The sequence below is a fragment of the Dendrobates tinctorius genome, unplaced genomic scaffold (assembly GCF_039654945.1).
Source record: "Dendrobates tinctorius isolate UK_male_01 unplaced genomic scaffold, ASM3965494v1 ptg000124l, whole genome shotgun sequence".
In the NCBI taxonomy this organism is placed as follows: Eukaryota; Metazoa; Chordata; class Amphibia; order Anura; family Dendrobatidae; genus Dendrobates; species Dendrobates tinctorius.
Genome location: NW_027361792.1, coordinates 910,972 through 923,565, shown reverse-complemented (window position 1 = coordinate 923,565; position 12,594 = coordinate 910,972). Strand labels below are relative to the sequence as shown.

Sequence of the window (12,594 nt, the reverse complement as noted above, 5' to 3'; positions counted from 1 at the left end):
TCAAAAATTGTGCTATCCAATTGCAAACAAAATACCATGTATGGAGCCGAATGATGCATTAAATACCATGATGGAAATGTCCGGAATATATGGACAATAATAAGATACTAGGCAAAGTAACATGCATAAAGCCGAGTAATGCATTAGATTACCATGATGGAAAATGAGCCATATAAAGAGCCCTGTCCAGGATACATGGATATAGTACTAGGCAGGAAATATGTGATGCACCCGGACCCTGTCTGCTTTGTAAATAATAACGGTTAAGGCCTCTTTCACACTTCAGTTATTTGCATCAGTTAAAATCCGCCAAAAAGGCAGACAAGCGGATCCGTTCTGAACTGATGTGAACGGATGGCACAGGATTCGTTTTTAGACGGATCCTGAAAATGAGCGAGAGAGAGAGAATGAATTTTTGTCCGGCACCCAGACAGAATTTGGGGTTAATTCAGTGTCTGGAGGATCCGCCGGCCAAAAAAACGTTGCAAGCTCCGTTTGGAAATCTTTGAGGATGTTGACGGACACTAAGGCCTGTTTCACACTTCCGTTTTTTCAAATCCGTCAAAATCCGTTGTTTTCCGTAAAAAAACGGATCCGCCATTTTTTGCAGGATCCGTTTTTTTTGTCCCATAGACTTCCATTACGGTTACCGCGGATCCGTCAAAAAAACGGATCCGTTTTTAAAAAAACGGATCCGTTTGCATCAGTTTCCGTCAAAAAAACGGAAACGGATCCGTTTGGCGGACACAAAAACGGAAGTGTGAAACAGGCCTAACATTATGGCGGATCCTCAAAAAAACGGATGCAACGGACGGCAATCAGTCAGGATCCGCCAATAATGAAAGTCAATGGGGAAAAAAACGGATCCGCAAAGAAAAATGGCGGATCTGTTTTTTTTCAAAATTGGCGGATCTTGACTGATTGTCAAAAACGGAAGTGTGAAAGAGGCCTTACCTGTGCACCTGCCTAGTCCAATTTTAACCAATGGCAAGCAAAGTAGTGTTCATAAAGCTTAATAATGCGCTGAATAGCCATGATGGGCAATAAATCCATATAGAACCATATGAAAGTTCCTGACCGGGATATATGGACAAAAATAAAAGATAGGCATTCAAAAAATCACATCTAATTCCAAGACAGGCAGGCTATATATATGGAATGAACAAAATGTATATATGAAAGACAAGGGTTCAGGTTACCAGAGACCAGTTTGACCCACAAATGAGTCGCTCTGGAGCCTATAATGAGGCACATGTTGCCGCTGTGTGACACTGTGCGGGGGGACGTTACTCCTCTCCTGTCCACTATGTGACACTGTGCGGGGGGATATTACTTCACTCCCCTCCGCTATGTGACACTGTGCAGGGGGATGTTACTCCTCTCTGCTGTGACACTGTGCGGGGGGACGTTACTCCTTTGACCTCCGCTATGTGACACTCCTCTGCCCTCCGCTATGTGACGCTGTGCGGGGGGACGTTACTCCTCTCCCCTTCGCTATGTGACACTGTGTGGGGGGACGTTACCCCTCTCCCCCTCCGCTTTGTGACACTCCTCTGCCCTCCGCTGTGACACTGTGCGGGGGGGACGTTGCTCCTGTCCCCTCTATGTGACACTGTGTGGGAGGACGTTTACCCTCTCTTCCCCCCCCCCGCCAACCTCCATACCTCCTCTCCATGACTGCAGTCAATCATTGGCCTCAGCAGTGACCAACACCTTAGATCAGACCTGGGCAAAGTGCGGTCCATGGGCCACATCCGGCCCTCTGGCTGTCTCATTGTATGGGATGTTTGAGTGGGCATGGGGAGGCTATGGGGTTGTCATGCTGCACGTGGGAGGGTTGGCACGGTGCTGCACGTGGGAGGGTTGGCACGGTGCTGCACGTGGGGGGGGTGTCACGGTGCTGCACGTGGGGGGGGTGTCACGGTGCTGCACGTGGGGGGGGTGTCACGGTGCTGCACGTGGGGGGGGTGTCACGGTGCTGCACGTGGGGGGGGGTGTCACGGTGCTGCACGTGGGGGGGGTGTCACGGTGCTGCACGTGGGGGGGGGTGTCACGGTGCTGCACGTGGGGGGGGGGGGTGTCACGGTGCTGCACGTGGGGGGGGGGGGTGTCACGGTGCTGCACGTGGGGGGGGGTGTCACGGTGCTGCACGTGGGGGGGGGTGTCACGGTGCTGCACGTGGGGGGGGTGTCACGGTGCTGCACGTGGGGGGGGGTGTCACGGTGCTGCACGTGGGGGGGGGGGTGTCACGGTGCTGCACGTGGGGGGGGGGTGTCACGGTGCTGCACGTGGGGGGGGGGTGTCACGGTGCTGCACGTGGGGGGGTGTCACGGTGCTGCACGTGGGGGGGTGTGTCACGGTGCTGCACGTGGGGGGGTGTGTCACGGTGCTGCACGTGGGGGGGTGTGTCACGGTGCTGCACGTGGGGGGGGTGTGTCACGGTGCTGCACGTGGGGGGGTGTGTCACGGTGCTGCACGTGGGGGGGTGTGTCACGGTGCTGCACGTGGGGGGGGGGTGTCACGGTGCTGCACGTGGGGGGGGGTGTCACGGTGCTGCACGTGGGGGGGGTGTCACGGTGCTGCACGTGGGGGTGTGTGTCACGGTGCTGCACGTGGGGGGGGTGTCACGGTGCTGCACGTGGGGGGGGGTGTCACGGTGCTGCACGTGGGGGGGGGTGTCACGGTGCTGCACGTGGGGGGGGGTGTCACGGTGCTGCACGTGGGGGGGGGTGTCACGGTGCTGCACGTGGGGGGGGGTGTCACGGTGCTGCACGTGGGGGGGGGTGTCACGGTGCTGCACGTGGGGGGGTGTGTCACGGTGCTGCACGTGGGGGGGGGTGTCACGGTGCTGCACGTGGGGGGGTGTGTCACGGTGCTGCACGTGGGGGGTGTGTCACGGTGCTGCACGTGGGGGGTGTGTCACGGTGCTGCACGTGGGGGGTGTGTCACGGTGCTGCACGTGGGGGGTGTGTCACGGTGCTGCACGTGGGGGGGCTGGCACGGTGCTGCACGTGGGGGGGGGGGTGGCATGCAGTGTATATAGGGAGGCTGTGTGGGTGCTCATATGCTATAATGAAGGGGCTGTACACCGGTTCAGATGATATATAGGGGGATGTCAGCATACTTAATTCTGCTCAATATTAAGTGATGCAATTAATATTAATAAAATTATCAATAATATAATTATAATATACTAGCTTGGCCCGTGCAAAATTTTCGCACATTGGTCGTCAGGGGCGCAGGCAATTTCAGAAAAAGCAAGCTGGTCAAATTAAGTAGAGGCCAAAAAATGTTTTCCGGTTGAGGCGCCACCTGCAGGTCACTGTCTTTCTGCAGGTTTATGAAAATGAATGTTTACACTGTATTTAGTGATAAAATTGTGGATGTGTGGTGTTTTGTTTGGCTGTTTTCTTGCGAAGGGGGAAAGTTTACCTTTCAAATGGTGTATCGTGTGTGTGTGGGTGCAGTATGAGCGGGGTTACAGAGGAATCACCGAAAAACAGTGTTTAGAAATAATAGAATAGATTGCTATTAATATTGAGCAGCATTAATTTCGGCCTTTTGGTTCGGCCCTCCACAACAGTCACGGTCTCTCACGTTGCCCACCCCTGCCTTAGATGGACTGGTCCGTACATGGCACATAGAAGGCTCTTGCTGAACCCTTTGTAACCCTTTCGGCTCTGCAGTGCTCCCTCACCTCTGCACACCGTCCCTGGGACAATACCCCCATTGTGCTCCTGTAATTAGCTGCTGCACCGGCTCATGTTTGCCTTTCCATGACACTTGTATGACCGGTCTTTGTGTGCACATGTAAACACGGGAAGACGGAGCCTGTTCACAAACAGCTGCCGTGCGGAGACCCCGTATGATGTGCGGGGACTGGGAAGCTTTCTCTGCGGAGCAGCGCTCCCGGCCCTGCAGAGAACTGCAGCCCATTCACACACATCCCGACCACCTAGCGTGCAGAGAAATGCCAGCGGACAGACCGCAGGTGGCGCCACGTATGACAGTGGGCAGCAGGTACCCGGCTGGCCCGTGCATCTATTAATGAGATTTATTCTGTCTGTGACCCCGCAGCGGGCCGGCGTGCCAGCGGAGCCGTCAGGGCGAAGTGCTCTTTCTAAAAAAAAAAAAGTCTTTCAATCGTAAAATTGTCCTCCATGTCCTCAGCCCCGGGGCGGCGGGTGCGTGACTTTCCCTTTTTCCACATCAGTTGTGGAGCTCTGTAATAGGAGATGGCCCGTCCGCTGGGAGACGCGACGTTTCGAGCTGTTGATCTGCTTCTTCACGGCCGAATGACAACGTAAAATGAGGATTAGTTCTGCTGGAAACAACGTAACGAGCTTTTCCACGCAGAATGTGGCACTACAACTCCCAGCAGGCTCTGACAGCTGGCTGTCCAGCATCATGTAATGCTTCTCTTCCCCCCCCCCCCATGGTGGCGCTGCTGAGAAATCAAACACTTCCTGCTGGTTGGCGGCCGTTTGACGAGGCAAGCTTGGAGGTCAATTTACCCAAAAAGTAAAAAATGGGACCGGTGACCGTCCAAACTCGAGGATTGACCGCTGAACGTTGGAGGAATGGCAGAGCTTGGCATTTTCTTGCTCCAGTACGGTGGCTCATGCAGCAGGAGCGGTGCACAGTTGGGCACAGCAGCTCCCGACAAGGCTGTGGAGCGGTACTCCAATGCAGAAGATGAGGAAAACACCTTTTTGAAGGGGTTTTATGGGAAAATAGGGAGGCTTTGAATACCCCTTTATATGCCGGATCACTGCTCTATTCATCCTCTATGGGTCTGCTGGAAGAAAAAACGAGCGCAGCGCTCCACGGTCCCCTAGAGCGAGTGCACTGCTGCCACCATCCTAGTGGGGGAAAAAGGGTCCTTATCTGCAAATCAGTGCTGGACCCAGCGGCTGGATCCCAACTCTCTAAAGCCTCTCCCATATGCATGCTCATCTCAATCAAGCGTGCATGTGTGGACAGTGAGGGGTAGGAGCTAAGCCGCTGTCTATTTCTCTAGTGTCGGACTATTTTCTGCTGGTGAAAAAGGATTGGGCATGTTACAAGCCAAGCAAAATATGCCTGCTCCTTCTCGAAGCCAGACACTGCAGTCAGGAGATCAGCCCTGTTTCGGGTCATTTGCTCCTCATCAGCTCAGTGAAGGCTACTTGTTGGCCAATGGAGATGTTTTAGATGACGGTCAGGGGGCATCGGCTCTGGCTTCAGGCACAACTGGTTATGGAGACTTCTCTTCCAGGCAATGCGCCATGGGAAAGAAACATGGAAGACGCTCCTACCAGACAGACCAGAGCCCCTCATGGAGGCGGCTGATTTGAGGGTCTGGTCAGATGAGCTACTTTGCATATCTATTTCCCGTGATGCATTGCCTTGAAGAGGAGTGTCCGCACTGATGCTGTGAGATGGTGCTTGGCTCTGTGCGGAGGATTTTCTTCCTTCATTATCCAGTGATAAGTATTTGCATCCGGACTTGTCATTGTGCTGCGGGTGACACATTGTCAGGACGTAGGAGAGGAGCAGTAATCCGCACGCGCGTGCTGTAATCACTCATCATCTCCTCCCTCCCCTGGGGTCACAGACTGATGGGGAACGAGGCTATAAATGCTGAGAGGCTGCACCTGGCGCCGAGAAGGTGCAGCCGTAGGGCGAAATCTGGGAGCAAATGTATATACAGCTGTGCACCCTGGATATAGGGCTCCCCGAACACCGGAGGTGGAGCGTATAGAGACCTCTGCATCGTATATAGGGTGATACCTCCCACCATGGGGGTATATAGTGCTGTATTGCTGTATACAGCTGTGCACCCTGGATATAAGGCTCTCAGAACACCGGAGGTGGAGCGTATAGAGACCTGTGCATTATATATAGGGGGATACCTCTCACCATGGGGGGTATAGTGCTGTATACAGCTGTGCACCCTGGATATAGGGCTCCTCGGACACCGGGGGTGGAATGTCTGCAGACCTCTGCATTGTACATAGGGGGATACCTCTCACCATGGGGGGTATATAGTGCTGTATACAGCTGTGCACCCTGGATATAAGGCTATCCGGACACCGGGGGTGGAACATATAGAGACCTCTGCATCGTATATAGGGTGATACCACTTCACTATGGGGGTATATAGTGCTGTATACAGCTGTGCACCCTGGATATAAGGCTATCCGGACACCGGGGGTGGAACATATAGAGACCTCTGCATCGTATATAGGGTGATACCGCTCACTATGGGGGTATATAGTGCTGTATACACCTGTGCACCCTGGATATACAGTGGGGAAATAAGTATTTGATCCCTTGCTGATTTTTTACGTTTGGCCTCTGACAAAGACATGAACAGTCTATGATTTTAAAGGTAGGTTAATTTTAACATTGAGAGACAGAATATCAAAGATAAAATCCAGAAAATCACATTGTATAAATTATATACATTTATTTGCATTTTGCAGTGAGAAATGAGTATTTGATCCCTCTGGCAAACAAGACTTAATACTTCGTGGTAAAACCCTTGTTGGCAAGCCCAGCAGTCAGACGTGTCTTGTAGTTGATGATGAGGTTTGTGCACGTGTCAGGAGGAATTTTGCTCCACTCCTCTTTGCAGATCATCTGTAAATCATTAAAGGGGTTGTCCGGGCTTTTCACATAATCTCAGTACATTTCTGGGCTGCGGAATTATGAGAATAAGTAATTTACTTTCTGTCACTAGTTTGCACGGTTTTCTAGATTTTCTGAACAGAACGTCCAAGGGGTGGTGTTATGGCATTGAAATGAGAACTGGTCGTAACCTCCTACTCTACTCCAAACATGCCCCCTCTATAGCAGCAACCCCACCCTCCATAGCTACAGGCCTTCCCCGTCCACATGAAGCAGCCCTCATCACACAGTAACAAATCCTCCCCCTCTAGCAGCCTCACTACAGAGAGCAGACCACCCAGCTGCTCCTCCCCCAGACACACTGAACAGTGATCTATGGAAAGTGAAACTAGTGAGGAGGGAACATCGTCCTGTATTCTGGGACAGGCTGCTCCCATCAGTATTTGTGTCATTTTAGAGACAGTGCTCACACATACACTGCACCAAATCTGCTGCTGTGTGAAGACATCAGTGACACAGAGCCGTCTCATTCACACAGCAGAGGCTTTGTCACACAACAGATCACATCAGTGACTGCCATCCCCTGTGCAGATTAGAAGCTGCAGACCCCCATCACTGGCCATCACACAGTCTGTTCTCACTGCTGCCAGCAGCCTGGGACAGTGAGGGAAGGAATTACTGATAATGAGTTATGTATTGTTATCATGGAGTGGCCCAGAATACAGGACGATTTTCCCTCCTCCTCACTAGTTTCACTTTCCATAGATCACTGTTCAGTGTGTGTCTGGGGGAGGAGCAGCTGGGTAGTCTGCTCTCTGCAGCGAGGCTGCAAGAGGGGGAGGATTTGTTAGGCTGTGTTCACACGTTGCGTTTTTTTTCGCGTTTTTCCCGCGGATTTACCAAAAAATCTGCTCAAAAAACGCCTAAAAGAAGCTTCCCATTCATTTTAATGCATTTTGCACTTTTTGTGCATATCGATGCGTTTTTTACAGCGAAAAAAAACGCTTTGCGGTAAAAAACGCAGCATGCTCATTAATTTTGCGGTAAATTCCGCATTTCTGGCTATTTTCTGTGTGTCTGGGGACTCTGGGAAAAAATTGCGGCAAAAACGCGCTGAAAAAAAGTGCGTTTTTTGGGAAGGAGTCCGGTTTTTATGCAGAAATTTTCTGCATACGTGTGCACATAGCCTTACTGTGTGATGAGAGCTGCTTCATGTGGACGGGGAGGACCTGTTGCTATGGAGAGTGGGGTTGTTGCTATAGAGGGCATGTTTGGAGTAGAGTAGGAGGTTACGACCAGTTCTCATTTCAATGCCATAACACCCCCCCCCCCCCCTTGGACGTTCTGTTCAGAATATCTAGAAAACCATGCAAACTAGTGACAGAAAGTAAATTACTTATTGTCATAATTCTGCAGCCCAGATATGTACTGAGATTATGTGAAAAGCCCGGACAACCCCTTTAAGATTTTGAGGCTGTCGCTTGGCTGCTCGGCGCTTCGCCTCCCTCCATAAGTTTTATATGGGATTATGGTCTGGAGACTGGCTAGCCACTCCATGATCTTAATGTGCTTCTTTCTGAGCTACTCCTTTGTTGCCTTGGCTGTATGTTTTGGGTGATTGTGTTGCTGGAAGACCCAACCACGACCCATTTTTAACGTCCTTGTGTAGGGAAGGAGGTTGTCACTCAAGATTTTACGTTACATGGCTCCATCCATTCTCACATTGATGCGGTGAAGTAGTCCTGTGCCCTTAGCAGAGAAACACCCCAAAACATAATGTTTCCACCTCCATGCTTGACAGTGGGATGGTGTTCTTTGGGTCATAGGCAGCATTTCTCTTCCTCCAAACACAGCGAGTTGAGTTGATGCCAAAGAGGTCAATTTTCGTCTCATCTGACCACAGCACCTTCTCCCAATCACTCACAGAATCATCCGGGTGTTCATTGGCAAACTCCAGACAGGCCTGCACATGTGCCTTCTGGAGAAGGGGGACCTTGCAGGCACTGCAGGATTGTAAACCTTTACAGCATAATGTGTTATCAGTGGTTTTCTTGGTGATTGTGGTCCCAGCTGCTTTGATCATTAACAAGTTCCCCCCCCCCCCCTGTAGTTTTAGGCTGATCCCTCACCTTCCTCATGATCAAGGATACCCCACGAGGTGAGATTTTGCTTGGTGCCCCAGATCGATGTTGATTGACAGTCATTTTGTATTTCTTCCATTTTCTTACTATTGCACCAACAGTTCTCTCCTTCTCACCCAGCGTCTTACTTATGGTTTTGTAGCCCATTCCAGCTTTGTGCCGGTCTATGATCTTGTCCCTGACATCCTTACAAAGCTCTTTGGTCTTGACCATGTTGTAGAGGTTAGAGTCTGACTGACTGAGTCTGTGGACAGGAGTCTTTTATAAAGGTGACTATGTAAGACAGCTGTCTGTAATGCAGATAACCAGTTGATTAGGAGCGTCTAACTGGTCTGTAGGAGCCAGAACTCTTGGTTGGTAGGGGATCAAATACTTATTTCTCACTGCAAAATGCAAATCAGTTTATATAATTTATGTAAGGTGATTTTCTGGATTTTATTTTTGATATTCTATCTCTCAATGTTAAAATTAACCTACCCTTAAAATTGTAGACTGTTCATGTCTTTGTCAGTGGGCAAACTTTCAAAATCAGCAAAGGGTCAAATACTTTCCCTCACTGTAAGGCTCCCTGGGCATCGGAAGTGGAATGTATAGAGACCTCTGCTGCATATATAGAGTGTGACTTCTCGCCATGGGGCTATATAGTGCTGTATACAGCTGTGCACCCTGGATATAAGGCTCCCCGGGCATCGTAGGTGGAGCGTATAGATACCTGCTGCATATATAGGATGACACCATGGGGGTATATAGCGTGTATAGTTTCTGTATACAGCTGTGCACCCTGGATAGAAGGCTCCCTGGGCACTGGAACTAGAGAGCGTATAGAGACCTCTCGCCATGGGGGGGTATATACTGTATATAGTCCAGTGCACCCTGGATATAAGGCTCCCTGGGCACTGGAGCGTACATAGGTTGTGACCTCTCACCACGGGGGTATATAGCATATTTAATCCTGTATACAGGACACACAGTGACCTTCCCCATCCACCGTGGCCGTTCCATCTCTCCTGTGACATCTAGTATTGGGGGGCGCTTGTTTGCTGCGTCCTCCTCGTTTGCTCGTTCACTTTTTGGGCTCGTCTGCTTTTTATCCATTGTTCATTTCCAACTATAGAAACTCCATTTCCTCCATGGTCACATTATTGATCGTCCTGGGCTAATTCCCAATGCACAGGACCGATCGTGGCCTTTAATTACAGTGATCAATATCGTAAGTGTCCTGGAGGATCACAGCGAGATATCCCCCTAGATTTGCTGCTAGGCGACTTAATATCCCACCGATATTACCGTTATATACCTACTATCGCATCCGTGCGGAGGCCGTGTGCTCCCTCTGGTGGGGGGTCCTCCATAGTCTCCGTCGGATGCAGTTGGGGGATGATTCTAAGAATCTAGAGAAAAGACCCCTATAAAAGTTGGTTGCCGGTACAAAACTGTTGGGTCCACTGCTTTTGGGGTAAGGGGGCTAGGTTTCGGCAATGTGCGGAGTCCCTGTAATAGTCATTCACAATGGATATTTTACTAATGAAGGGGTCGTCCACCTTTTTGTGTCCCCTTTTTGTGGCTTGTATTGGGGGCTGAAAATTTTTGTAGCTGACTTTCATTAGAAATGTTGCCCATTTTTTTTCTTCTCCAGCCGCCGTGTTGTCCGGTATCGCTGGCTGCAGAAAACAGTCAGTGAGCACCTTGATTGACAGGAGAGCTTGTCTCTCTTATCTGCATATTCTGAGGTCCTCTCGGCTGATTTACAATGGGGCGTCCTTGCAGTCCAGCCCCTGTTAAATAATTTTGCTTCTAAAAATTGGTCGGAAAAAAAAAAATCAAAATATCATGTAGTTTTTAGCCGGATGCTAATGCTCTGATCTCTCCTCCATTTGTGTTTCAGGGACACCATGTGGAGGATCTTCACCGGCGCCATACAGTTAGAAGAGAAGTCCAACGTCCTCCTGCACGACCTGCGGGAAATTGAAGCTTGGATTTATCGCTTGCTGCGTTCCCCCACTCCCGTGCCCGGCCAGAAGCGGGTGGATGTGGAAGTCTTGCCCTTAGAGATGCAGCCGTCCTTGACCTTCGCCCTTCCGGACCCATCCCGATTCTCTCTGGTGGATTTCCCCCTACACTTGCCCCTAGAGCTCCTTGGCGTGGAGGCCTGTCTGCAAGTCTTGTCGTGTATTTTGCTGGAACATAAGGTAAGGCCTGCGGGTGCAGCCGGCAGTCACGTCCACCGTCTGCGCTTGGTCTTACACCTCATTCCCAGACACCACATTGCGACCGGGTTGCAGAGCACGACCCATGGAGAAGACTGGCGCTGTTCCTGGAAAGAGTCCATTTTTACTTCCATATTTCACACAGCCTCAATAATCCCTGGGCACCATGTGCTGCAAATGTACATTTATGCGCCATATATTTTAGCACTGTGATCGCATCAGCACCGAGAATGTGCCCTCAATGATTTTTCCTTGTGATTGAAATACTCAAGCCGGGATCGGGGAAAACTCTGATCATAGACAATTAACGTTGACAGTTATGCCCACTAAAGATGTGGGGTTGGAAGTAGTCATATAGTAATAAATGACATTGCCCACCTGTGAGATCGGTGTGTTTCTCCCAGTAATACAGGGAGGATGTGAGGCCTGTGTGTCCTCCCAGTAATACAGGGAGGATGTGAGGCCTGTGTGTCCTCCCAGTAATACAGGGAGGATGTGAGGCCTGTGTGTCCTCCCAGTAATACAGGGAGGATGTGAGGCCTGCGTGTCCTCCCAGTAATACAGGCAGGATGTGAGGCCTGCGTGTCCTCCCAGTAATACAGGCAGGATGTAAGCCCTGCGCATCCTCCCAGTAATACAGGCAGGATGTGAGGCCTGCGCGTCCTCCCAGTAATACAGGCTGGACGTGAGGCCTGCGTGTCCTCCCAGTAATACAGGCTGGACGTGAGGCCTGCGTGTCCTCCCAGTAATACAGGCTGGACGTGAGGCCTGCGTGTCCTCCCAGTAATACAGGCTGGACGTGAGGCCTGCGTGTCCTCCCAGTAATACAGGCTGGACGTGAGGCCTGCGTGTCCTCCCAGTAATACAGGCTGGACGTGAGGCCTGCGTGTCCTCCCAGTAATACAGGCTGGACGTGAGGCCTGCGTGTCCTCCCAGTAATACAGGCTGGACGTGAGGCCTGCGTGTCCTCCCAGTAATACAGGCAGGATGTGAGGCCTGCGTGTCCTCCCAGTAATACAGGCAGGATGTAAGCTCTGCGCATCCTCCCAGTAATACAGGCAGGATGTGAGGCCTGCGCGTCCTCCCAGTAATACAGGCTGGACGTGAGGCCTGCGTGTCCTCCCAGTAATACAGGCTGGACGTGAGGCCTGCGTGTCCTCCCAGTAATACAGGCTGGACGTGAGGCCTGCGTGTCCTCCCAGTAATACAGGCTGGACGTGAGGCCTGCGTGTCCTCCCAGTAATACAGGCTGGACGTGAGGCCTGCGTGTCCTCCCAGTAATACAGGCTGGACGTGAGGCCTGCGTGTCCTCCCAGTAATACAGGCTGGACGTGAGGCCTGCGTGTCCTCCCAGTAATACAGGCTGGACGTGAGGCCTGCGTGTCCTCCCAGTAATACAGGCTGGACGTGAGGCCTGCGTGTCCTCCCAGTAATACAGGCTGGACGTGAGGCCTGCGTGTCCTCCCAGTAATACAGGCTGGACGTGAGGCCTGCGTGTCCTCCCAGTAATACAGGCTGGACGTGAGGCCTGCGTGTCCTCCCAGTAATACAGGCTGGACGTGAGGCCTGCGTGTCCTCCCAGTAATACAGGCTGGACGTGAGGCCTTCGTGTCCTCCCAGTAATACAGGCAGGA

The 12,594-nt window shown here is 51.4% G+C and overlaps 1 protein-coding gene across 20 annotated transcripts in view; it reads left to right on the top strand.

The window, feature by feature from the left end:
• MADD (MAP kinase activating death domain) overlaps positions 1-12,594 on the top strand; it is a 66,477-nt gene that overhangs the window by 15,518 nt on the left and 38,365 nt on the right. For all 20 annotated transcript variants that reach the window (XM_073541619.1, XM_073541607.1, XM_073541620.1 and 17 more), the window contains exon 4: positions 10,639-10,942. In XM_073541619.1, coding sequence (XP_073397720.1) covers positions 10,639-10,942 — 304 coding nt within the window. The remainder of the gene's footprint in view (positions 1-10,638; positions 10,943-12,594) is intronic.